General features: G+C 38.1%; 4 protein-coding genes across 19 annotated transcripts in view; 3 read left to right on the forward strand and 1 right to left on the reverse strand.

Moving 5' to 3' along the window:
* Nucleotides 1-6,729, forward strand: part of LOC109127659 — an 8,539-nt gene extending 1,810 nt beyond the window's left edge. For 4 of the 14 annotated variants that reach the window (XR_002034203.1, XR_002034211.1, XR_002034205.1 and 1 more), the window contains exons 7-24: nucleotides 139-327; nucleotides 425-514; nucleotides 642-778; nucleotides 861-909; nucleotides 983-1,199; nucleotides 1,286-1,366; nucleotides 1,490-1,648; nucleotides 1,817-1,930; nucleotides 2,044-2,727; nucleotides 2,933-2,982; nucleotides 3,126-3,229; nucleotides 3,539-3,630; nucleotides 3,720-3,787; nucleotides 3,967-4,012; nucleotides 4,405-4,781; nucleotides 4,877-4,913; nucleotides 5,034-5,144; nucleotides 5,287-6,729. Coding sequence is in view for 1 of the 14 variants with exons in the window: in XM_019232835.1 (XP_019088380.1) it covers nucleotides 5,863-6,636 (774 nt within the window). In the remaining 13 variants the exon portion in view is untranslated. The other 10 variants (XR_002034210.1, XR_002034206.1, XR_002034207.1 and 7 more) reach the window with 10 other exon arrangements.
* Nucleotides 15,320-16,185, forward strand: LOC104726832 (21 kDa protein-like). The gene has a single exon (XM_010445778.2). The coding sequence runs from the start codon at nucleotides 15,418-15,420 to the stop codon at nucleotides 16,018-16,020; it is 603 nt and encodes a 200-aa protein (XP_010444080.1). The 5' UTR covers nucleotides 15,320-15,417; the 3' UTR covers nucleotides 16,021-16,185.
* On the forward strand, nucleotides 21,340-22,164 carry LOC104726835 (21 kDa protein-like). Its single transcript, XM_010445779.2, has one exon. It carries the CDS (start codon nucleotides 21,425-21,427, stop codon nucleotides 22,010-22,012), a length of 588 nt encoding a protein of 195 aa, XP_010444081.1. The 5' UTR covers nucleotides 21,340-21,424; the 3' UTR covers nucleotides 22,013-22,164.
* The window catches only part of LOC104726836 (pentatricopeptide repeat-containing protein At5g62370), a 3,952-nt gene continuing 1,287 nt past the window's right edge, over nucleotides 22,645-25,309 (reverse strand). Inside the window, exon 2 of one of the 3 annotated variants that reach the window (XM_010445780.2) lies at nucleotides 22,645-25,273. In XM_010445780.2, coding sequence (XP_010444082.1) covers nucleotides 22,655-25,273 — 2,619 coding nt within the window. In that variant the 3' untranslated portion in view covers nucleotides 22,645-22,654. The remainder of the gene's footprint in view (nucleotides 25,274-25,309) is intronic. The other 2 variants (XM_010445782.2, XM_010445781.2) reach the window with 2 other exon arrangements.

Consider the following 25,309-nt stretch of genomic DNA (forward strand, 5'->3'; position numbering starts at 1 on the left):
TTTTTTTTTTTTTTTACATCTTCTCGTATAATTTGGTCTCTCCATTCCTCACATGACCATCGTTGCTTGTTGCTTGTTAGCAATATAGATTTAATATCCTGGATTTGGTCTAACTTCCTTAATTTTTGTGTGTTTTAGGATTATCATGTTCTTCGGTGTGGGTTTTACGGGCAACTTCTCTCGTCCAAAGCGTTGGGAGATCACAGTTGGTGGTTATGCGACTTTTGCTGGTAACGTTTTATATCCGTTGATGGGTGGAGGAGAAGTATCTCAACTACACTTTGCTAGCTCAGCTCCTACAGTGACATCATCAAACTGAATTTGAAGGTACGTATGTTACAGTTCTTCCTTCCCTTAATGTCAGAACTTTTAAAAAATAAAAGTAAATAAGCTTCTTCTAATTCTTTATTTTTTTTTTGTGCAGATCAGAGATATGCTATGGTTTGAAGTATGAATGAAAAGATTCAGAACCAACACAAAGATGAACTTCCCCTACAGTAACAATATCAAACTGGTTCTAGTTACTCTCTTTTATGTTCTGTTATATATTATCCACCTCTTTTATGTTATGTATTTTATCATCTTCTCTCCACTCTTAGAATCCTACCATTGACTTAATTTTTGTGCTTTTTTTTTTGCAGATTCAACCATTCCATACCTTGTGCTACCCTAGATGCCGAGGAGCTCTCTGGTTCTCATCCTGCTCAAGTACGCGAGAGAATGGGACTACATACGCTGGACTCGGAGGAAGAACAACTGGAGCTCCTCATTGTCACTGGTAAGAGAAATCAGAACTATCCCATATTTCCACAAGTCTCTGTAGATGTGATTGTAACCCTTGTTTCGGTCCCTAATGTCAGGTCGATTATGTTGCATGGCAATGTGATCAAGATGCTTTTTGTTCACGAGGTTGGTCTGATCATCATCTTAAATCAGTCTCTTCTTCTCTTCCCGTTGACATTGATGTAACAAATCTGTGCAGGTCGTAATAGGGAACTCGGTGAATGGGACTATATTCTCTGAACTCAGAGGAAGAACAACTGGAGCTCCTCAGAATCACTGGTAAGAGAAATCTAAAAAATCCCAAGGAGATAAGTCGATGGACCTTAAGGGAAAATAGTTTTGTTCTATATATTCGAAGATACTAAATTTATGGAGATATGTCGACGAAGGCAGCTCATATGCTCACCGTACCTAAGGTAACACATTCGTTCTATATGTTTGTATTGGGTGACAACTCTGTTTTGTGCCTTTTTTTGAAACCATAGATTTGTGTGTGATGCAGGTAACAATGGTTAGACCATTTAATTTCCCGCTGGAGATGCCACTACTTCAACTGATGGGGGGCATTATAATATACACATGGGTAATTAACAAACTTCTTCTTAGAATGGACAACAAAGTATTAATTATTCTTCACATTGTATATAGTCACTTCCTAATTATATTGGTTCCATCTGTTTGAAGTAATACAATGTTACTTGGTTAGATAAGCATTGTAAGGGAGCTATGGAGGAGTTGGGTGAAATGGAAGACTGTTGGCAATGGAAGATACACAAGGAGCCAAGTGAAGAGCCGAGATGTTTGTTCAGTTGACTGGTGGTGGACGTGAGGCTGCTGTTTGCAGAGCAAACTCAAAAAGGTCAAGGTTCGATCCTTCTTCTTCTTGATTTTTGAGATTTAAACAAGTGCTCATAACTTGTACACATGATTGTTGCTAAGGTCTGCTTCTCTGAATCTTCATCTGCTTTTCTTTTATTTTCTTATTTATCCGACTAATATACTCTCTTTTTTACACCTTGCCTCTTTCTGGTAGGTGCATTTTGGCCATGGAAGATACACAAGGAGCCAAGTGAAGAAGATCCCAAATGTTTGTTCACTTGACTGGAGGAAGGATGCTGCTTGCAGAGAGCCAAACTCAATGGCCAAGGTTCCCTTCTTCATTCTCTGTGTATTTTTGTTTATTTTACGCATTAGCGAATTAGCTTTGGTAGTACATGATGAGCCTTGACTGAACTGTGACTTATCATGGCTTTGTTGCAGGTTGTACATGTTGAGCTAGTGAAATTGCTGGGTGGAGGAGAAGTATTTGGTACTCTCTGATCTAAAGAGGAAGCAAAAGACAACGAGTCCCTTGAGAAGACCTCTTCGGATACAATTACATATGGTACTCTCTAATCTCACTTTCTCTCTTTTCATCCTCCTTCTTCTTCTTCTTGTTTGCGAGACGAGAGATATGGAGCTGGTTGAAATCGAAGATATGGAGTATGGTAGGTGGATGTTGGCCATGAAAGATAAGATACATTACGGAAGGAGCCAAGTTAAGAGCCAAGCTCGCTCCCTCCTCCGACGGTTTGATTTCTAAATCTTAATTTTAATTACTTGTCCTTATCTTATTGTAGATTGATGGCTGGTTTGGTCTCTCTCTTTTTATTTTATTTTCTGAAATTTTGTCACTCTCTTCTTTCGTTATAGCTTCTGATATTTTCACTTGTGGGTTTCTAAAATTGAATTTACATTGTTATTTAATTCTCATTGATTTAATATTTGTGGAGGTTGCTACTATGATAATAATTGATCGGTGATATGGCTTTGATGTATCGTTGTCAAACTTTGAATATTGATGGTTTAGGGTTTTTATCGGGTAACTTCCTTTGTGTGTGCGCTTTTTTTTCAGGAATGGGATCAGTACTGTCTCTATGATGCTTTGTGACGCTACTTGTTAAGGTTGTCGCTATAGATAGAATTTTCTATGTATCATGTATATATATATATATATATATACGTCTCTACAAGGTTTAGTTTCTGATATTGTTGGAACAAACAAAGTTACATGTTCACTTCTTAGTTTTCACTTTGCTTCTCTGTTTTCAATCTTTCTTCTCTCTGATTACATGTTAATGTTTACTTGTCGTTTTTTTTGTTATTTCAGGTTTTGGATGATGCTTTTATGGTTTCGGACCAGATCAGCAGTTGTTCAAGGTATATATTTTCTGTTTCACCTCCTTATTCCTTAGTCCTTCCCCATATTTCTACATTGGCATACTGGTTTTTATAGCTGTTTCACTCTTATCATTTTTGGTTTCAATAGTACTGAAGTGTGGCTTATCATTGATATGTTGCAGATTGTACATGATGAGCTAGTGAAATTGACGGGTGGAGGAGAAGTATCTGAGCTACACTTCCTTGTACCCGGAGCTGCATTCACCGGGCTACCAGCAATTCCACGGTTTGGCTTCCAATTTTGCTTAATTTCCTTTTTGTCTCTTTGATCTCAGTTGAGTGGTTTTCTAAATTTTTTGATATTATAGTTGCGACATTGAAAACTACCAAGGTCTGCTTTTTCTTTTCTAGTATATTTGATATTATAATTTTCAAAGTCACGGCTACCGTTGCCCTTTTGTGGTCCTGTAAGGGCATACTTCCTAGCTGTTTATAATTAGTGTGAATAGACAACTCTGTTTTATGATTTGTTTTGAATATCATTGATTTGTGATGCAGATAACGATGATTTTTACACGTTATGTTTATTGTGCAGGGAAAGTGGATTGGATCTTCAAACCCATAACATGCTTTTAAGATCCTCTAAACTTAGAACCTTTCACTAAAGTTACTGAAACAGGAACTCAGGTGCGAGCCTATCTAAACCTTTATACCTGCTGCAAAGCCGTATCCGTCTCAGTTCTAACTTTTATCTCTACTTTTGTTCGATGTTGCAGCCATTTGTGGACAGCTTATCCCAGTGCCCCAAGCATGGTCTCCATAACCCTTTCAAATCTCCACAGAGGTATCGTTTTGCTCGGGGCTTTTTTTTGTTCAAATTTGTACATTCCATTTCTGTTCCTAGCTTTCCAAAATTACAACTTCAGAATGTTTGTTGTTTGTTGACTCCCCTCACTTTTTTTATTACCGATCTTGAATCGTCCTCCATTGTCTGATTTGTTCATCTTTCTCTGTCTCTTGCAGATCTTACGCAAATGTATAGGGTTTTGGCGAGCCAAGCACTCAAAAGGTAAGAAGACTCTCTGTCTGTGACAAATCCTCTTACCTCCCTTGCTTCTTTGACTCTCTCCAGGTTTTTTTACTTCTCTTTGGTTCATCTCGCCATTTTTTTTGTATATTAATATTGCTCTTCACCTTTTGGGATTGCATGTTTTTTGCATAAATTTTTTTTTTCCATGGAGTTATATAGAAAAGACAATACTTTAGCAAGTTAGTGATTTAAAATCTAAGCTTTGGATTATGTAGTTGCCTCATCTGCCATTGTATATGAGGCTGAAGAATGTGTTAGTTGAAATGGTTTTTGTTTTTTTTTTAAGTTCTCTTTCTGCTTACCAAAATTGATGTCTGATTGTGATCCATTTAAACGAGTGTTCATTTGACTTTGTGATTTGGTTGTTGCAGATTAAATCATTCCATACCTTTTGCTACCGTAGATGCTGAGGGGCTATCTGGAGATGGGACAAATGATGCCCCTGCATTACACGAGGGATAGAATTACTCAAAACTGTTGAATTATTTTTATTTGATTTTTTTTCTGATTATGTCAGAATCGAAAAGTTTCTCTTTCCCAAGTATTTCATCTGTCAGCCGATCATTTTCTCATTGGTCTGAAACTTTTTTTGAGTGGATTTGCATGCAGATATTGGTATTGTAATGAGAATAGCAGGAACATAAGTGGCTAAGGAGAGTTCGGACATCATCATCTTGGGTGACAACTTTGCTTCACTTTTTTGTTCAAATTCACCTTTTTCCATTCTGAATCCATATTCACGTTACAGGTATTTGAATCTACTTTTAAATACCAGTCATTTCTTTGAAACAACAGTAACGTTGATTATCACATTTTTTCCATTTACATCTCATACTTGTCTAGGGGAATTTCTCAGCTGGCCATCTCATATTATCACAAGGTATACACACTACTGTTTGTGAGAGAAAGATAGCTATTTCCTTAATTTTCTTCTGTCAAACGGTGAGCTACATATATTTCATTTTCTCTGAGTCTTTATTTTTGTTTTCTCTACTTTCAGGTCTTGTGGTTGAAACCTGATGATCAGTTTTGTACCGAAATGTAGAACGTGTCTCTCATAGATGATTGTCAGAACGGGGTAGACGCAAAGGTTGAGCTCTGCTAGAAATTGGTAAGTTAAATTAACCGCCTTATTCTAGTTCTTGCTGTAATTTGTCTGGACTATCATTGTGACGCCACTTCTGCTGTTATTTCTGAGTGTGTGAATGGGCTGCAGTAAACTCCATTATCTGTGGTTTTGGTGTGTGATGTAGGAAGTCCCGAACAGCTCTCCTGGATCACAGACTCACAGTAGATCTCAATCTCCTCTGCTCTGAGCGATTCATCAGCCTGTAGAGAACCTCTAGAAGTATGTGAATACTGATGCTAGAGTTTTAACCATTTAAAGATATTCCTCCAGCAGCACCGACACACAATGCCCTCCAGAAGGAATCACCAACCGATTCTTGTACCAAAGCCTACCCTCCACAACTTTGTACTGGCTAAACTGCAAAGGATCCTTTAAAACTGCCCGCAACAGGGATTGAATCTCACTGTTCTCCTCAATTTCCTTGAAAATATCATGCACCTGCAATGCAGAAGGAATAGTCAACCCAAATAAGAGAGCAGAACAAGACGAGGAACTAGGATGATGAATCCGAGACAAGCCATCAGCAGCTTTGTCTTCATCTTGCGTGATCATTGAAGTTAGAGTTTGTTAGAGAGCTTGCGTGCTCTGTTCATGGTGATAGGAGAGGAGCACTGTAACTCCGATCTTGTCAGGGTTCATCGTTTATACTAGGGATTAAGAAGAGATAAGAGAGAAGAGATCACACCTTCAATCTTACCAAATGGTGCGTTCGTGGTCACAGATCGAAACAACCGCCATGGATCTCGTTGCAGTTCCAGTTTTCACAGGTAGATTTGATTTGCGTCATTGGCTTGATTGGATGGAGAATCGTTTTGTGTTGGGAGATTACACAGATTTTGAGAGATTACACTTTGCACATGGTTTCATCGAAGGCGACGCAGAAGCGTTTGTTCGTGGTGTTGAATCAGTGATGCCTTACTGGAGTTGGAACGAAATGAAGGAATCGTTGTTGTGTGCTTTTGGTACCGAGGATGATCCAGAGAGAATCAGCTTGGTCTTGGAGCGAGAACGACGATGGGAGAAACTCCAACAATCGTATATGGCGAAGCGATCGTCTCCACAACGATCTTCTGAGAAAATCCAACCGATTTCAATGGAGCAAGCTCATGATCATCTGGAAATTTCTGAAGAATCATTGAATCAGGTCGGTGCAATCGTTGTTGAGAAGAAAGGATCGCAGAAGGAGCAAGATTCATGGTTTGAACCAACTGGTTCCGAAACAGAATCAAGTCTCACATCGCAGCCACAAGCTGAATCGCAATCGTTGGACGTGGATCACGGCGTAAACGCAAACGCAACGTTGCCAACGCTACCGGTATGCGTTTCTGATGATTCTGAGCTTGTGAGGGAAGAAGTGACTTTGGTGTTGGACAATCACAAGTATGTGGTTGTGAACAAGTCACTGCAGCAGGAATCAATTCAGAAGAACATAGAGATTATTGGTTACATTGGTTATGTGTATAGATTGGTTTAGTTAAAACGGTTTAGTTGGTATACTTTACTTGTATATATCACCCAGGTTGTACAGTTTACAGAATTAATTGAATGAGAAAATATCTTTAACAAACTTCTTCGTTTTCATTCTCTCTCGTTTCCAACATGGTATCAGAGTCATAAAAGCTCAGATCTATCTCGGTTTTTTTGATAATTTCTCCTCGTTAAGCTTATTTTTCTTCGTTTTTGAGCTCAACTTGTGCTCCGATGGTGACCGTAGCTCGTGCGAATCGAAAAATGGGTAAAACGAAGTCTCAAACAAGTTCCACTGTTCGAAGATCACAGAGATTAAATTCCGATGTCGATGATCCAGCTCCAATCTCTCTCCCAGCAGCCGATTCTCAGGTTTCTGGACTTTCGCGAGCTATCACATCGCCGCTCTTTGCTGATCCTTCTCACTCTCCGTTCTTCCTGCACAGTGCAGATCATCCAGGTTTAAACATCATTTCTCTTCGTTTAGATGAAACGAACTATGATGAATGGAGGTATGCGATGCGTATCTCTCTTGATGCTAAGAATAAAATCAAATTTATTGATGGAAGCTTGCCTCGTCCTTTAACCACAGATCCTAACTTTGATTTGTGGTCTAGATGCAATAGCATGGTTAAATCTTGGTTGTTGAACTCTGTTTCCCCTTAGATCTATCGTAGTATTCTAAGGATGAATGATGTTACTGATATATGGCGTGATCTCTATGGTCGGTATCATCTAACTAACCTTCCACGCACATATAATCTTACTCAAGCAATTCAAGATCTTCGCCAAGGTTCCATGTCTTTATTTGAGTACTACACTCGTTTGAAAACTCTTTGGGATCAGTTGGATGGCTCAGAAGAGCCAGATGATCCCTGCGTTTGTGGAAAAGCTGCTCGCTTGCAGTTGAAGGCAGAGAGAGCCAAAACTGTGAAGTTCTTAGCATGTTTGAATGATTCTTATGCCATTATTCGCAGGCAAATCATTGCTAAGAAGGCTTTACCTTCTTTGGTTGAGGTGTACAAGATTTTGGACCAGGACGACAGTCAAAAAGGATTCTCACTGGTGGTTCCTCCTTCAGCTTTTCAGTTTTCTCAAGCTGTTGCTCAACCTCCTCAGACTTTTGCTCCTGTTCCACAGACTTTTGATAATCAGTCTAACCAGTCCTTTGCTCCTGCATCTATTATGTATGTGCAGAATGGTCCAAACAAAGGTCGACCGATATGTTCTTTCTCCAACAGAATTGGTCATATTGCTGAGAGATGTTACAGGAAACATGGATTTCCACCTGGTTTTATTCCAAAAGGCAAGTCGGGTGAGAAGTCTCAGAAACAACCTATTGTCACAGCTCAAGTTTCTTTGTCACGTGGTGAAAAGTCCTCGAACAATGTTAATGATTTGGTTCGCAAACTCTCTCCAGCTCAGTTGCAGAATCTCATAGCTTTGTTCAGCTCTCAGTTACCTTCCACTTCATCAGTTCCTACTCCGATTGAAGCAAGTTCTCCTAAAACTCCTCTTGATCATCCGAGTATCTTATTCTCTCCCAACACATATGCTTTTATTGGTATATTGACAGCCTCAAAACACATACTGTCCACTGACACATGGGTGATTGACTTTGGTGCAACTCACCATGTGTCTCATGACAGAAACAGTTTTGTTTCCCTGGAAACTTCTGTGGATAGTTTTGTGAATTTGTCGACTGGTCCTCGTGTGAAAATCAGTGGTGTAGGCATGGTTCGTTTAAACAAGGATATATTACTGCAGAATGTTCTGTTTATCCCTGAGTTCCGCTTGAGCCTTATCAGTATCAGTTCTTTGACTGATGACATAGGATCCACTGTGACCTTTGATACTTCTTGTTGCGAAATACAGGATCCTATCAAGGGGGTGATGATTGGTAAAGGCAGAAGGATTGGAAAGCTCTATGTGTTGGATACTTCTCCATCTATTTCAATCAATGCGGTGGTGGACGTTGGTACCTGGCACAAGAGGCTTGGTCATCCATCCTACTCAAGATTGGATGTTCTTTCTACAGCTTTGGGAACTACAGGACACAAGAATAAGAAACCTGCATATTGTCATGTTTGTCACTTGGCTAAGCAGAAGAAACTTTCTTTTCCCTCGGAGAATAATATTTGTAATTCAACGTTTGAGTTGTTACACATAGATATTTGGGGACCATTTTCAGTGGAAACAGTTGGGGTTATAAATATTTTTTGACCATCGTTGATGATCACTCCAGAGCAACTTGGATTTACTTACTCAAGAACAAAAATGATGTTCTCTCAGTTTTTCCAGCTTTCATCAAACAGGTAGAAACTCAATACAACACCAAAGTGAAATCAGTTCGATCAGATAATGCTAAGGAACTGCAATTTTAGTTTTATCGATCTCAAGGCATCATCTCCTATCACTCATGTCCTGAGACGCCTGAGCAAAACTCTGTCGTGGAACGTAAGCACCAACATATTCTCAATGTTGTGCATGCCTTACGTTTCCAATCTCAGGTCCCTCTGTCTTACTGGGGTGATTGTATCCTCACTGCTGTCTTTTCGATCAACCGGATTCCTTCTCCATTGCTCTCCAACAAGACACCTTATGAACTTCTCACTAACAAGGCACCAGATTACTCTCGCATTCGGACCTTCGGTTGCCTCTGTTATGCATTTACTTCTCCTAAACAACGTCATAAGTTTCAGCCTCGATCCAGAGCCTGCATATTCTTGGGGTATCCGGTTGGTTTAAAAGGATATAAGGTTATGGATCTGGAGAGTAATATTATATATATCTCAAGACATGTTGAGTTCCATGAGCATGTTTTTCCCTTCACGGATCCTCCGGAACAAGTCGTCTCTCCCAACAACTTCACACCGATGGATTCTTTGTCTCCAGGTAATGATACTCCCATTCCTCTTCCTTCCTCTCCACCGGAAATTTCTCCATCAACACAAATTTCTTCACAAAGAGTTAGGAAACTTCATGCTCGTCTAAATGACTATAATTGTTATTCTCTTAATGATGGTATTGCTCATCCTATTTCTTCTTTTCTCTCTTATTCAAAACTCTCACCATCCTATATGATGTACATTAATAACATCACTAAGATTCCAATCCCTCAATCCTATAATGAGGCAAAGAATCTAAAGAATGGTGTGATGCAGCCGTTAAGGAGATAGGAGCAATGGAAAGGACAAATACTTGGGATGTAACTACTCTACCACCTGGTAAGAAAGTCATTGGTTGTAAATGGGTGTTCACCTTGATGTTTTATGCAGATGGGACTCTTGAGCGATACATGGCACGCTTAGTTGCCAAAGGTTATACTCAAAAGGAGGGTCTGGACTATAATAAAATGTTTTCTCCCGTTGCAAAGATGGTTACTGTGAAAATGCTCCTTAAGATCTCTGCTTCTAAGACGTGGTTTCTACATCAACTTGACATTTCCAATGCGTTTTTGAATGGTAATTTAGAGGAGGATATATTCATGCGCTTACTCGAGGGTTATGCAGAGATTAAGGGGGACATTTTGCCTAAAAATGCAGTGTGTCGCTTAAAGAAATCCATTTATGGTCTGAAACAAGCATCCAGACAATGGTTTCTCAAGTTTTCCACTTCGCTTCTGCATTTGGGGTTTACAAAATGTCATGGTGATCATACATTGTTTACTCGAAGTCATGGGAATGATTTCATTGTTGTCCTCATCTATGTTGACGATATTGTCAGCGCTAATATTTCAAAATCCAGTGCTGATGATTTGACTGCATCATTGAAACAAAGTTTTAAACTTCGTGAATTGGGTCCTTTGAAGTATTTTTCCTGTTTGGAGATTGCTCGTAATTCCTCTGGCATCTCCCTTTGTCAAAGGAAATACGCCCTTGAGCTCCTCACCTCTTCTGGTATGTTGGCTTGCAAGGATGCAGACACAGCTATGTTCCAAATCTGCAGCTATCCAAAACATCTGGTGATCTTCTGCAGGATAAGGAAATGTATAGGAGTCTTGTGGGCAGGTTAATGTACTTAACAATCACTCGTCCGGATATTACTTTTGCGGTGAACAAGTTGTGCCAGTTCTCTTCTGCTCCTCGCATGTCTCACCTCACCGCAGTCTATCAGGTTCTGCAATATATTAAGGGCACCATCGGACAAGTTCTTTTCTATTCTGCAGACCCGGATCTTACTCTCAAAGGTTTTGCAGATTCAGAGTATGCCTCTTGTCTCGATAGTAGAAGGTCCACTATTGGTTTTACTATGTTTCTGGGATCTTCTCTCATCTCTTGGCGATCTAAGAAACAACAAACTATTTCTTGTTCATCGGCTGAAGCAGAATACAGAGCTCTCGCTCCTTCTTCTTGTGAGATGATGTGGCTTCGCACTTTGTTATCTGACTTTCGAATTGGTATCTCTTCTGTTCCAGTTCTTTATTCGGATAGCACCTCTGTCATTTACATTGCCACCAATCTTGTCTTCCATGAACGTACTAAACACATAGAGGTTGACTGTCACACGGTTCGAGAGAAGCTAGACAAAGGTCTCATCAAAATGCTTCACGTTCGCACAGAGGATCAGATGGCGGATATCTTAACTAAACCATTATTTCTTCCCTAGTTCGAGCATCTGAAATCCAAGATGAGTCTCCATAACATATTCGTCTCATCTTGAAGGGGACTATTGGTTACATTGGTTATGTGTATAGATTGGTTTAGTTAAAACGGTTTAGTTGGTATACTTTACTTGTATATATCACGCAGGTTGTACAGTTTACAGAATTAATTGAATGAGAAAATATCTTTAACAAACTTCTTCGTCCTCATTCTCTCTCGTTTCCAACAGAGATGATTAGGGTTGAAGGAGAGGTTGAGATGTTTCAGATTTTGGCTGGTATCACTACAAAAGTTTCTGCATACAAAGTGTTCGATAAACCGTCTCCACATAAAGAAAGGCTGAAACCAAAGACGAGGAAGCTGAGTTTGTCTCCTAAAACTTGGATGTTCAAGTTCAAAAAGAAGCATATTCAACATGAGACTCGATTCCAAATGGATCCACATCAATTCATTTGGTTTTCACACCAAATGTTTGCTCACAGACCTGAACGACAACCAAGTAGAAGAAAACAGAGGAAGTGCTTTAAGTCTTGGAGGTTTAAGTTTGAACGGGAAGTTGCAGCAAACAGAATGGCTACTCAGAGGGAGACAGTGTGTTTGCCAGTGTGTTTGACAAGGGCAACTGAGTTCCAAACATCCTTTCATAGCAGAAATGCAGTTTGGATTTAGATGGAGGATTGTTGTTGGGAGTTTGCGCATGATTTTCTGATTCCAAGAGTGTTAGACCAGCTCTTAAGAGGGGACACCCTTGTTGTGCACCACATTACGAATGAGAGGCTGAAAGTTGTTTGTGTGTTTAGCTTATGGGGACTGGGTAAACATGGCGTTTCATGGCATTATTCCACTAACAACACGCAACAAGGGCACTCTCCAAATGGATTTGATGCATTCCACTCTGGTTTTGGAGAGAAGCTCTTCTATTTTTCTGCAGCAGGAGTGGATGAGTTACAATCAGCAGAGGTACAACTATACATGGAGCAGCAGGCGGTTACAAAAAGACTAGTCCTTTCTATATGGCATCGTTGGCGACGCAAGGGGTCAGCTTGGTCCAACATTGGTACACTTTGGGACGCATTCTCTGCATGTCGTCGTTGGAGACGCATAGAATTCTTGCAACCACATCTCTCTCTTCCTTCTAAAGCTTGAGGACAAGCTCTCTTCCTCTGGCTTGTAGTACGTACTGAAACTCTTGAGAGAAAGAGTTTTGAGCAAAGCATTGCAACTCCCAAGCCTAAGTGCCTCTTCAGCTGATAAACCTCTCCTCCCTAATAGGTAATACCACTTGGATATTTTCTGGTAATTATACAGTTTAGCATCATATCAAGTATATTAATAGCTCTAGTTTGTTCTTAAACTGAGTAAAAGCCAGAAGGATAAAGCAGCATCTATGATCCCGGCAGAGAGTACATGAACAACAAAACTTTGACTAAGCCATTACTAATATAATTAGCACTACTCTAACACACCCATAAGACATTCTTACAACTACTTAGGTGGAAAAATCCCTGTTAATAATCTTCACAATATTGACTGCCTTATTCTAGTTCTGCTAAAAAAAGTTAGTAGTATGATATTTACAATAATCCATGTTAATCTTCACAATATTGACCGGCTTATTTCAGTTATGCTAAATGAAGTAGTAGTTTGATCTTTCACAATATATAATCCCTCTAATGATGCAAAGGTTGAGCTCTCCTAGAAGTGAATACTCTAATCAATAAAAGTGAATACTCTAATCTTGACATTCTTGATAACTATTGAGGTACCGTTTCTGCTAACTTAAATAACAATGTTGACATCTTCGAAAATTGTCAGACTTACTAACTTAAGCTTGAGATTGTTACTTCCCAGTGTAATGCACAAGAAGGCATATGGAAGGGAATCCGATGGCTGGCACAATAAAAAAATGTTTTCCGGGGGTTTGCTATCCTCACAGGTGCCCATGACAATGAGTTTTCCACAGGTTATTATTATCAACGTAAAAGTAACCCCAAAGACTTTGTGATATTCAGGAATGGTGATTAATGACAGTGAATAAGCGTCCTCAAGTAAAGAAGTTTTTACGCATACCAGAACTGCCTCCAAGTCCTCCAGGTCTTGTTTATGTTTTATTAATAGACAATCTGTTCATAATAAATTTTACAAGTTCTTTGACAACACAATACCCTAAATTTTTATTTTGTCATGTTTGTGTGGCATGTTTTTTGTAGCTATGTGACATATTTAACACATCATGAAGTTATTTTTAAATGCAACAAACCAATCTTTTTGAATATTTTTCAACAAGTTAAGACTTTTTTTTATTCAATCGGAAACTCTTTTTGTTTTGATTTCCACTGGGATGTTTTCCCACTCCTTTTTCTCCAACATGTTCTGATCAAGTCCACACTATTTATTGACGGTAAGCATATACTATACTCCCTCCGTTTCATAATATAGAATGTTTTAGAGATTTTTTTTTGTTTCATAATATAAGATGTTTTCAATTTTCTAGATAACTTTTAGATTACTTTTATATTTTTTTATTATTTATTTTATACAATCTTGTTTATGATTAGTTAAACTTTTTTAAATAGTAATTTCTTAATCTACATGCTTTCACTCAAAACATCTTATATTTTGAAACGGAGCAAGTATAAGTATTGCCTAAAAACATCGACCATTAAATATGGGGATGATATCAAAATTATATGACCCTTACGCGGAGAAGAATGACGGTGCTTTTGACCCAGTAATTTATGGATCACGTTCACACGCCCGTTATTATTGTTGTGTTTGTTTGCAATTAATTATCCCTTATTTGTGGTATTTTTTAAAAACAAAATTTTGAATGTTTTTGTAGTGATCAATCATCCTCTTTCCTCAATTATTTTTCTTCTATTGGACCAAAGCTTTTAATTATATACACGACAGTAAAGGACCCACCCAAAACAAAATAATAAGTTTTCAACTCTTTATAAGAAGATATTTTTAAAGTGAAAAAACAAAAATATACCTATATATAAAAATAAAAAAACCACAGAGGCCAACTACTCTGAATGATCCGTACCGCAGTGGAAACAACAGTCACGTCATGTCGGTAAGCCACACTAGTACTTTCCATTCTAATTTACTTTTATTTACTATAACCTAATTTTGATTTACTACTAGTACTACCTAAGAAGAATCATATCAAGTTATCAACATTAATTAGAAAAACATTTGCCAGTTTGATTGTATAAGAGATATTAATGACCGAATCTGATGTTCGATTTGACAATGATATAAGAGATGTCCAAATCTAACTATAGTTCCTTGTATTATATTGCGGCTTGATTGGTGCAATTTCTTTCTCGCTCTTTCTGGTTTCTTTCTTGTTTCGAATAAAACGACAAATGCTTATCTCTCTACTCGTATCCGATTATGTTTTATATGTTTTGATATCTCACGTTATGATCTGGACCGACGTCAAGTGTGGACCCTCTCCTGATTTTTATATGAGCCAACAAAAGAATAACAAACACACCAACTAATATTAATCCCTGCGTATATTGAAATCAGGTTTTCGAGTCAAATTTTTGTTTCGTGTCTTTTGTTTTTTTTGGGCTTTGAGCATACAAAATAGTAGAGTAATGAAAGCAAGCATATTTGTACCGTTTCAGTTGTGTTTCTAATTGTAATAAAATAAAATAAAAAATACTGTATAGGGTTAGTATCATTTTGGTTTTGGTCAGATTCTATTTCGTTTCTCGTATGTAAAAAATAAATGTGAACTCAATTAAAGATCAGTTTGGTTTCAAAACAGATTAATAAATTCAACTAAAATGAACATATCTCTAGATATTAAAAGTCTAATCCACTGTTAATCTTATGTTTGCCGACCTCTCTAATCCACTATTTTCTTTTTCCGTTCCCACTGATTTTAATATCGCACCGTGTGTAAGTAACATGAATAAAGTGTAAATTTTCGGTATTCCACCGTGTCCGTGTGTAAGTACATCAATAAAGTGAAAATTTTCAATATTGCACCGCACCGCATGTTACCACTAGTAGCATATACCCTCAACAAAAATTGTACCGACTATAAATATTCAACTCCAACTCTTTCATCTCCACACACTCAATTATCTCTCCAACACTAAATAAACAAACAAATTGTACCCACTCTCGCTCTGTCTTTCACACACACACAAAAAAAATCACCAATGGCGAAACAATATCTCTTTCTAATCCTCACAATCTCCTACCTCTTCTCGCTCACCGCGGCCACAACAGCCTCATCGGCCGGAGCTTCCAAAAAGGCCATAAACTTCATCCAGTCCTCTTGCAAAACAACAACATACCCAGCCTTATGCGTCCAGTCACTCTCCGTCTACGCAAACGACATCCAAACAAGCCCTAAACGTTTAGCCGAGACCGCTATAGCCGTGACATTGAGCCGAGCTCAATCCACGAAGCTCTTTGTCTCGCGTCTGACACGTATGAAGGGCCTTAAGAAGCGCGAAGTCGAAGCCGTCCATGATTGCGTCGAGGAGATCAACGATACCGTTGACCGTTTGACCAAGTCAGTCCAAGAACTGAAGCTGTGTGGTAGTGCCAAAAATCAAGAACAGTTTGCGTACCACATGAGTAATGCTCAGACTTGGACTAGTGCGGCTCTGACCGACGAGAACACTTGCTCCGATGGGTTCTCGGGTCGGGTTATGGATGGTCGGATCAAGACCTCGGTTCGGGCTAGAATCGTGAACGTGGGCCACGAAACCAGCAACGCCTTGTCCTTGATTAATGCTTTTGCTAAAACGTACTAATTTTAAAAACTATAGTTTAAGAAATATTGTGTACTGTAAAATATATGTTGAGATAATGTAATGTCTTGCTATTAGTATGTCATGTGATATATTTTTTCGATTTTGCTAGTTTCTTTTTGTTTTGTATGTGGTTTATAATAGTATCCGTGTGTGTATTTTGAGCTTTTTGTATCCTGAAAAAAAGGCTAATTAAATCTATAATTTGGACAAGTTGGCACATATATATTTGACAATTCTCTCTTTCACAACCGTTAGTTTCATTGTGGCACGTTGGGCACACATTTTTATGCTTTGCATCAACCTTTATTTCAGAGAGAGAGAATAAAAAGAGTACAATTGTATATATCAGGAACGAAATTTCTACATAGCTATTTGAAAACGGTGACAAGCTAAAACAGTACCCATTTGAATCATGGTGGTCTTGGCTTTAGAATATTGAAAATGTAAATTTACTAAATCCTTAGTTTCAAATGTATTGTGCATGGACCATGTGGTTGTTTGGTCTTCGATTTAGTTCATGTGACAAGTTTTGCAAGTCAGCGTGGGTGCATTGACATGGGTATACGCTTACATGCCACTGTAGTTGAAGCTCTGCTTAATAGGCCGAGAAGACACAGGGTGGACCACTTCAACAAAATTGAGGAAGTCCTTGACAGTCTGCGCAACAGGGGTTTGGTAGAGACAAAGGATATTGTCCTCTGGAAAGGAAAAAGAGATAAATACAAAGCATCCTTCTGCACAAAAGATACATGGGACTTTGTTCGCATTGTCAAGCAACAAAGGATTTGGTATGCAGGTGTTTGGTTCTCTCACGCCACACCTAAGTACTCTTTATTGGTCTGGTTAGCCATCTTGAATCGGCTTACGACTAGTGATCGAATGCAGCACTGGAACACACGGATTGATGGTATTTGTGCTCTCTGCAGTAACTCGCAGGAAACGCGAAACTATTTGTTTTTTGCTTGCTCTTACTCCAAGGAAATCTGGACAAGGCTCACCTCGGTACTCTTACGAAGTACATTTTCTACCGACTGGGACTCACTCCTATTACTCCTCACAGATGCATCTCTTGGCAAGCACACTCTGTTTCTACTACGGTATAGTTTTCAAGCTGCGGTTCACTCCCTCTGGAGGGAGCGGAATAGAAGACGTCATGGGGAATCACCGACCCCACCCTCTCTGCTCACCAAACAACTTGATCGACAAGTCCGGGATCGCCTGCTCTCTATCCAAGGCAACGATCTTCTACTAGTCTGGCTCGCTTCAAGATGAAGACAAGCACTCACAATACTATTAGTTTTTTTTTAACACAAATCTTTTTTAACCTTTTTGAATCACAGATTTCATATACAAACGCTGCACTTTATTGTAACCAAGTATTTTTTTCGAATAAATTTTATATTTTATTCAAAAAAAAAAAAAAAAAAAAGTTTTGCAAGATTTTTTTTTTGTTTGCCAAAAATATGTGTTCATTCACAAGATTGATCAAGATCATTTGGCGAAAAAACTTAATATCTTTTATTAAAGCAAATATAATAGAAAGGACGTTATTTGTTTTGAGATAAAAATTTATTTTTCTAGCCTGAAAATAAGAAATGGATTTGATAATTTGATGTTAGATATTCGTCGTTTTTTTCTTTTTTTTGAATAAAAATATTCGTCGTTTCAAACACGTGTGATGTCTCATGTGATGATAAAACAGTTTCAAAAAGCAGCGTGCTGCACATATCTAATCTCGTCATTACTTGGCTTTGTCCATTGATTCTCTTGTCTCTACCAATCGGCAATCGTACATACTACATACGATACACGTTCGGCAGCCTCTCTCGTCTGTGATATTTTGGATATTACTCGAGCTAACTCTCTCCACAAACGGCTTTTGGGCCTTCTAGCCCATTTTTATATCTATTCTCACTTCTCAGCAAGACCCTTATATATTAGTGTACGTGAATAAAAATGTGATCTAATTAATAAAAATAAGAATCATTTTTTCCTTTTTTGACCAAAAAAAAAGAGTAATTAGTCAACGTGTTATTAGTATTTGTATATTTGAGAGTTATCTAATATGTTAATTTACCAAATTGGATTAGGAAATTGTCTAGGTTTTGTCAAGGTATGGCATAACTTGAGACATTAGAGAGTTTGTGAAAGCTTTTAGTTTTTTGAGTCGGTTATTTTACATAGGGTTTTTCTTCTTCTTGATTCAAGTGATCGATTCTATAAAACCAAACAAAGGTATCTGCCTAAAGGAGTCGATCGAAACCAACATAGTTCGCTCTCTCTCAAGTCGCTCCATCGTTCTTTCCTTTAGTTCTCTCGCGTTTCAGATCCGACACTAAACGAGGTTGGTGATTTTACTTTAACCGTCTCGATCTCTCCGAATGCATATCTGATATGATGTTTGATTGGATCAGGTTTACCTGACCTAAAACCGCATCGCCAGAGACTTCTGAACTTGATGATTTGATTTTTTTTTTTTTTAGGTTTAGGTTGAACAATACGAGATGATGCACGACATGGCGATGCAGGAGGTGGAGGAGGTGAAAACGTTGGTGTGGTGGAACATTAACACATGTCCGATTCCTCCTGGGTATGATTCACGTCAGGTCGCTCCGAGGATAGTATCCGCTTTGAAGAATTCAAAAGTCTCTGGTCCTGTCACCATAGCTGCCATTGGCAAACTAATAACACGCGACCCTAATGCTGCCCTTGACGATGATGTCTTGCGTGACCTGTCTTCCTCTGGAGTTGCTCTTATACACGCAAATGGTTAATCTTCTTCTTATCTCTTTCTATTTAAGTTCTTAGGGCATTTTTTCATTTACACTACGGTAATGTTTCAATATTAAACACGTTGCTTTTATTTACTGGAACAGAAGTTCAATCGGATTTGTTTGACTGGATGAAGAGGAATCCACCTCCGGCTAATATATTGCTCATATCTGGTCCTACGGAACTGGAATGCCTAGCGCATACTATTTATGAGTTAGATAGTGAGGGATACACAGTTTTTCTGGCATATTCTCAGCGTCGCCCAGCACCAGACTGGCTCTAGAAGAGCTTTTTTGCTGGGGTTTACAAAGAGTGGCTCTGGACAAGCTTACTAACAGGTGTTTTTCCTTACACTCTCTCACACACCGCTTTAAATTATTGACCAGCAAAGCTAAGCTGTTTCTGAACTAGTTTTGTGTTTTTTTTCCAACAGCTGATATGGATTCAGGGTCGTCTGCCGATAATAAACAGTTGACAACCAGACTTGTTCTTCCGAGTAAGTTCAGTGAAATAGGTGGTGAATCTCCCTGGTTTTGCTCATTTTGCTTTTTTGCTGCCCAAAGCTTTGAAGATTTCACGACTCATCTCAAGAGTGAAGCACATAGAAATAATGTAAGCATCATCTCTGCATCTAAAAATACACGTATCTCTCAAGTTTCCCTTTCTCACTTTTGTGAAAATATCTCTGATGTGCATTTTGGTTGGTCAAGCAGGATCCGGACTTGGTGGAAAATGGTGGATGTGATGAAGCTTAACTTTGAAATTAACATAGGTCTAGGAGGGAGGGGGGTATTGAACTTGTATTTTAAATGATTTTTGAGTGTTTTGAAAATCTTTTGTTATTCAATTAGGATTTTTAAAAAATCTTTAAAATCCTACTTTATTCAACTTGAAATTTATTTAAAACCATTTAAAATAATATATACAATCTCTTGTTATTCAATCTCTTGTTATATCTGTTAACGAATGTCTTAATGTTAACGATACAAAGCTACGCCTATATATGCTATATGCAGACGAGAGAAAGGCTGATGGTTGAGGGATTTGATAATTTGATGTTAGATATTCGTCGTTTCAACCACGTGTGATGTCTGTGATGATAAAACATATTTCAAAAGCAGCGTGCTGCATATATCTAATTTCGTCATTACTTGGCTTTGTCCATTGATTTTTTCTTTTGTTTTTATGAAGGCTTCCATAACTTTTGATAGGTTATGGCTTTGATTCTCTTGTCTCCACCAATCGTACATACGATAAAACACATTACATACATATATACACGTTCGGCAGCCTCTCTCGTCTGTGATATTTTGGATATTACTCGAGCTAACTCTTTCCACAAACGGCTTTTGGGCCTCTAAGCCCATTTTTTATATCTGTTCTCACTTCTCAGCATTATTGACATTTTCATCCCCTTTTTTTTTTCAGCAATAGCCAAGAGCCAAGATATAATAGTGTACGTGAATAAAAATGGCGAAGATAGACGACAGTGTACGCAAAATCTACAAATCATGTCTTTACAAGACCTCTTAACATTTACGGGGATAAATGAGTCTCATCATTCTTCTGTTATTGAACCAACCACTAAAATGACCAAACTAACAAGAAACATTTAAAAAAAAAAAAAAAAATTAAGAAAATGAGACATGCACAACTTAATTTCCTTTCACAATACAACTTGACACTTCACATCGTGTACGTCTGTATTTGATATCAAGATTAGGATAAATATGGATATTTGGGGGGCAGACGCAATGTTGTTTTGCCAAATTGGAAATCTTGAAGATGACCGTAGGCCACATGCAGCTGCATTGATTACAAGGAGGACGATAGGAACTTTAAATGTTTTTGGCTTTCGGTTTCCACGGTCGACATATTTTAAATTTCAGTTAACAATGTTTTAGTGATAATATATTTAATATATTTTTTCCCTTTTCAAAACAAACTACAGCATTTTCTAACCAAAGATAACATTTTAGCATGGAATTTATTTTGTGTTCCATATTTGCGACCAAATGTTGTAAGAAACATATTTCACATATAATTAACATTGTAAACATGATAAAAATCCATAGGTATATATACATGAGACAATCATTCAAATCAAATCCATCATTTATAATGTAATTAATGACAGTAATTGTTATTCATGATCACAATCAGTAATCGCTGTTGTTTGATGGTTATCACAAGCAACTGTTCAACGAATTGGACACTAGTAGCCGACTCCCCATTTGCATATGAAAAAGATCAAAATATTTCCACTAGAATGGTCTATTAACCAATCAGATAGATCATTCTAAATGTAGTTAATACCTATTTAAGCAAATCACAAATGATTATGTTTGTCTTAAATCCACAAATTCCTTACCCTACATCCAATGTCTTCTCCGTGTTGCTTTCATATGTTAGATATTTTTTTTTGTTTTTTTTCCCCCTTTTTTTTTGGAGTGTAAAATATCTTCATTATGCAAATCCCATATTGCAACTTGCCTATTAAATCTGATCTTAAAGTTTATTTAAAAAAATCAGATCATTTCTCTCTATATATATAACCCCCCATCACATGAAAATATATACTACAAAACTATAGTCATCATCATCACTAAAAGCTCATAATACACATAACAAAATGGGTGAAACTTATAGATTCAATCGTCATCACTTCCTCACATCTCTTCTCATAATCACAGCCATGCTCAAATCAGTTCATACAATAACAACAAACACCGAGTTCGTAAAATCATCATGCACTTTCACAACCTACCCAAGACTCTGTTTCACTTCACTCTCAACTCAAGCCAGTCTCATCCAAACAAGCCCCAAGCTCATGGCTCACGCGGCTCTCAACATCACATTAGCCTCGGCTAAAGCCACTTCAGCAATGATGGTACGTCTCTCGAGTAGTCGGCTCAATCCGAGAGAAGCAGCGGCCATGAGAGACTGCGTAGAGGAGTTAGCTGACACGTTAGATGAGCTTAGGAAATCGATTGGTGAGATGTGTCGGCTAAGTACCTCGAACTATGAGGTCTACATGAGCGATATGCAGACTTGGGTAAGTGCGGCTTTGACAGATGAGAACACATGTACGGAGGGATTTGATAGAGATGAGATGAACGGGAAGACTAAGGTTTTGGTGAGAGGGAAGATTTTGGTTGTTGCTCATTTAACGAGTAATGCCTTGGCTTTGATTAATCACTTTGCTTCTATTCACGGCTAAAGAGAGTTGTGATAGTTATTTTTAGTTTGTTTTTATTGATTTTTCTGATGATTTTGTGTGTATAATATGATGATAATGTAATATATGTGTTTGTCGCTAAAGATTCCAGAATCAGTATGTAACCAAAAAAAAGTGTTTCATAATATTTGATTAAAAAATATTTTCGAACAAAACATTTATTTTATTTGTCATACCTAATAATTATGCATGCATCCATCATTTTCTCACTTTAATCCAATAAAAAAAAAATCTCTTCAATAATAATGAATCAAAACTAATTCAATTTATATAAATATCTTCCATTAATATTCTTTAAAGTTTGCATTCAGTTCACTTTAATTAATTTTATTCAAAAATAATATTAATATTTATGCTTGATGTGATAAAAATTTTAAAAAAGATAAGTCACGTGAAGAAAAGCTGTCTTTTTCTACCACTTTTGTTTGAGTAATGGCAGACAAAACAGCTTACAGTTGTTAGATTTCGCACATGGGATCTATCTTACACAATTCACACTCAATAATACTGTTTTTTTTTTAAGGATTACATTTATATGAGAAAAAAATAAATGTAATTCAGTATTTACTACGTAACATTTACAAGAAATGTACAACCTATTGTAAAAGAAGAAAGAAAAAAAAACTAAAGTTGTTGATTCTGGTTAAGCATTCTCAATAATCCTGGTTTAGTACAATTCAATAAAGATCGTCCAGATTGAACCATTATAGCAAACAAAGCACGAGCCTCTCTCAACTTCTTCTCTTCACACAAAATATAAATCAACCAAGTGTGGCTTATCGGACGAGGCCAAAAATCAAGAGCAGCCATGTCTTTAACCACCTTAACCGCTTCCATGGTCAATCTAGAGTAACAGAGGCACTGAAGCAGCTTATCATAAGAGTCTTCATTTGGATTAATCCCTTGCTTCTGCATTTCTAACATCAGAGCCAAAGCATCAAGAGGTCTTTTACTTTCACATAGACCCTTGAGCAGAGTGCTGTACATAACTTGATCCGGCTCGCAATCTGACACCTCATACAAATCTATAGCAGACTCCATCTCCCCTGCTTCGATATGATATTTCATCAGAATAGTGTAAGTTACCTGATTTGGAACAATGCCTCCCTTTTGCATTGATTCTAGATGGTTATAAGCTTCGTCCAGCCTCCCAGCAGCGCAATATCCAGTTATAATGACGTTGTGGAGGTATAGATTGGGGACTATAGACTTTTTCACTTTCCCAATCACTTCCATTGCAAAGCTTTTTGATCCGTAGTTGCACAAAGAAGAGGAGACTGATACTAATGACTTTGTGTGAAGAAGACGTCGAAGAAGCTTCTCTTTCCCTGGCTCAACACTAACCTGCCTCTTCTTCTTTCGTGCCATAGCTCTCCATAAACCGCTAAGCAGTGTGATGTACGCGACATGATCGTGTTTAATCTCGTTTTCTCCCATCAAACCAAACAATGTAAAAGAAAACTTAAAATCTCCCTTCTTGAGGAAATGACCGATGAGCGAAGTATACAGCACCGCGTTTGGAGATAAACCGTCTTCAAGCATCTTATCCAAATACTGACATCCTTTCTCCATCATACCCATCTTCACAAACCCGCTGATCAATACCGTGTAAGTAAAAGAGCTAGGCCTAACGAAATGTTTGACGACTTCTTCAACCAACTCATTTGCTTCATTAATTCTTGCGTTTCTCGCATAAGCATTGATCATAATCATGTAAGCAATCTCATCAGGTTGAATCCCAGACTCAAGCATCTTGGCAAACGTCTCTTCCGCTTCAACAACTCTACCCTGTCTGCCAAGAGAACCAATAATTGAGCTGTAAATAGCTACGGTAGGTCTCAGTCCAACCGCTTCCATTACATCTATAACAGCAAACGCAGCGTCTCTATCATTATTCTTGCATAACTCATTCACCACTATCAAATACGTATCAAGATCCGGGACAAAGTCCAATTCTTGGATAAGATTGACTAAAGAACCAAAATCCTCGATGACACCTTCCTGAAATAGACATTTGATCACTGAATTGTATGAAAAGGGCAACGGTGTGCATCCCAGATTGACCATTTTCTCGATACGAGATAAAGCAGCGGTATATTTTCTTTGTGAACACAAAGCAGTTGTGACAACAGCAAGTCCCACAGCAGCAAGATTCACATCTTTTCTAGCAATCTCCTCAAGCAAAGACTCAATCTTTCTTCCAGGATCATCAATAACTGGTGGATCAATCCCACATCCGTTATCAAAAATTGCTTGTAAGATAACCATAGCATACTTAAGCTCGTGGCATTTTGGGAGCATCTTCAAGAGAACAAAGTAAGTAATATGGTCCGGGACAATCCCGTTTTCTAACATCCTCATCAACAAGTCAACAGCTTTATCTAATCCACCCTTTTTGTATAACCCATATATAAGATTTGTATAACAATGCACGTTTCGGGATATATCTTCAACACCCTGGTTGTTCTCAAAGAGCTTCAAAGCATAATCAACATTACCTTCCTTGCAGTAGCTACCAATCATTATATGGTATGTGAAAACATTCGACGGCACACCTTTTTTAATCATTTGACTAAACAGTAGCCTCCCTTTATCCAACATACCCAACTTCATAAACCCATGAATCAAAGTGTTGAAGATATAAGGATCAAGCTCACAACTTTTCTCAACCATCCGCAAGTAAAGCTGCATTGCCATTGTCATATTGTTGTCCTTACAATATTCTCTCATCAAACAAGTGTACATGACCTTATCCACAACGTAACCATCAGCTTCCATATGATCAAACAAAGCCTCTGCTTCAGCAGCACATCCTCTTCTACAAAACCCGTAAAAGAGAGACTTATATAGATTAACAGGCAGAGGCATCCTCGTCATCTCACAAAGAGTATCTAACATCCCAACTGCTTCATCCAAGTGTCCATGATCGCACAAACCCTTAAACAATCTCTTACAACACCAAAGCCATAAACCACTGCCTCCCTTTTTCACTTGTTCAAAGCAATGAAACCCCTCGAGAAATCGATCTTGATTACAAAGCTCATCAATTACTAAACTAGAAGCGTCTCTACTAGGAACATAACCAGAAGCTATACAGCTATCTAAATGAGCTCTAGCTTCATCGAACCTCCTTAACTTAACTAAACAAAACACCATTGAATCTAAAACGAACGAATCAGGCACCATACCGTTTCCAATCACACGGTCGTTGTAGAAAGTTTCAGCCAATCCAGGCTGACCCATCTCCGTCAACTTCCTTATCAATGCACCGCAGCAACA

The sequence above is a fragment of the Camelina sativa genome, chromosome 11 (assembly GCF_000633955.1).
Source record: "Camelina sativa cultivar DH55 chromosome 11, Cs, whole genome shotgun sequence".
NCBI lineage: Eukaryota > Viridiplantae > Streptophyta > Magnoliopsida > Brassicales > Brassicaceae > Camelina > Camelina sativa.